We start from the raw sequence: 1,147 nt of genomic DNA on the forward strand, positions 1-1,147 counted from the left end.
CGCCGCCGCCGCCGCGGCCGCCACTTGGAGTTTCTTCAGACTCCAGATTTCCCTGTCAACCACGAGGAGTCCAGAGAGGAAACGCGGAGCGGAGACAGCAGTATCCCACGCCTCTTGCAGCCCGGATCACCCCAGCAGGGATGGGCGACAAGACCTGGCTGCCCTTCCCCGTGCTCCTTCTGGCCGCTCTGCCTCCGGTGCTGCTGCCTGGGGCGGCCGGCTTCACACCTTCCCTCGACAGCGACTTCACCTTTACCCTTCCCGCCGGCCAGAAGGAGTGCTTCTATCAGCCCATGCCCCTGAAGGCCTCGCTGGAGATCGAGTACCAAGTAAGTGCGGAGGATAAACCAGCCTCCTTCCTTTAACCCAGCTACACTGCGTTGTCGCCTCTCACCCGTTTAGAAACTTCTGGTGGACGGCCCGGGTGGTGAAGAGGCGAGGGCCGTCCGGGAAGCCGGCCCGCTCTGCGCAGGCGCGCGAGGCGAGGCAAGGCGAGGCTCACGCTGAGGCCGGGGACCCAGAACTTAGGCTGGACCTGGAATTGACAACTACCCCGCCTAATCCCCTTTCCTTCGGTCGGAAAGAGGCCAGAACTGGTGATGTCGCTGGCTTTTCTGTTTCCTAATTCGCCTGTCGCTTTTCTTAGCCACTACACGCTCCGATACTGAGAATTTCACAATGCGGAACTGATACACGTTCTCCTTCATTATTGGACGAGGTGATGACACTTGTTTGAATCACCCCCACCCCTTTCACACAATTCAGATGTTACAGATCTTCACTGTCTTTGCTTCAGTTAAGGGTTTTTGAATTATGATCATGTAATTATCACTAAGCCCAATTTTGAAATTTTTTGGAAGAGGCTGTTGCTATATTTAATCATACATTGCCGTTTAAGTTATATATGCATTATTTTCAAAAGATCAAATCGTATATTAAAACTTTATAACCTTTCCTTTCTTTTCATTGAGCATTGTAAGCATTTCCCTCGTGTCATTTTTTTTTTTTTGGGGGGGGGGGTTGTTTTTTTTTTTTGAGACGGAGTCTCGCTCTGTTGCTCAGGCTAGAGTTGGAGTGCAGTGGCGCAATCTCGGCTGACTGCTGCAACCTCTACCTCCCGGGTTCAAGCGATTCCCCTGCCTCAGCC

General features: G+C 52.9%; 1 protein-coding gene across 1 annotated transcript in view; it reads left to right on the plus strand.

Moving 5' to 3' along the window:
- The first annotated feature begins 3 nt into the window (after nt 1-3).
- Nucleotides 4-1,147, plus strand: part of TMED5 (transmembrane emp24 protein transport domain containing 5) — a 41,443-nt gene continuing 40,299 nt past the window's right edge. Inside the window, exon 1 of the mRNA XM_011978391.1 lies at nt 4-329. Coding sequence (XP_011833781.1) covers nt 141-329 — 189 coding nt within the window. The 5' untranslated portion in view covers nt 4-140. The remainder of the gene's footprint in view (nt 330-1,147) is intronic.

Source organism: Mandrillus leucophaeus, unplaced genomic scaffold (assembly GCF_000951045.1).
Source record: "Mandrillus leucophaeus isolate KB7577 unplaced genomic scaffold, Mleu.le_1.0 Scaffold1935, whole genome shotgun sequence".
Classification (NCBI taxonomy): domain Eukaryota; kingdom Metazoa; phylum Chordata; class Mammalia; order Primates; family Cercopithecidae; genus Mandrillus; species Mandrillus leucophaeus.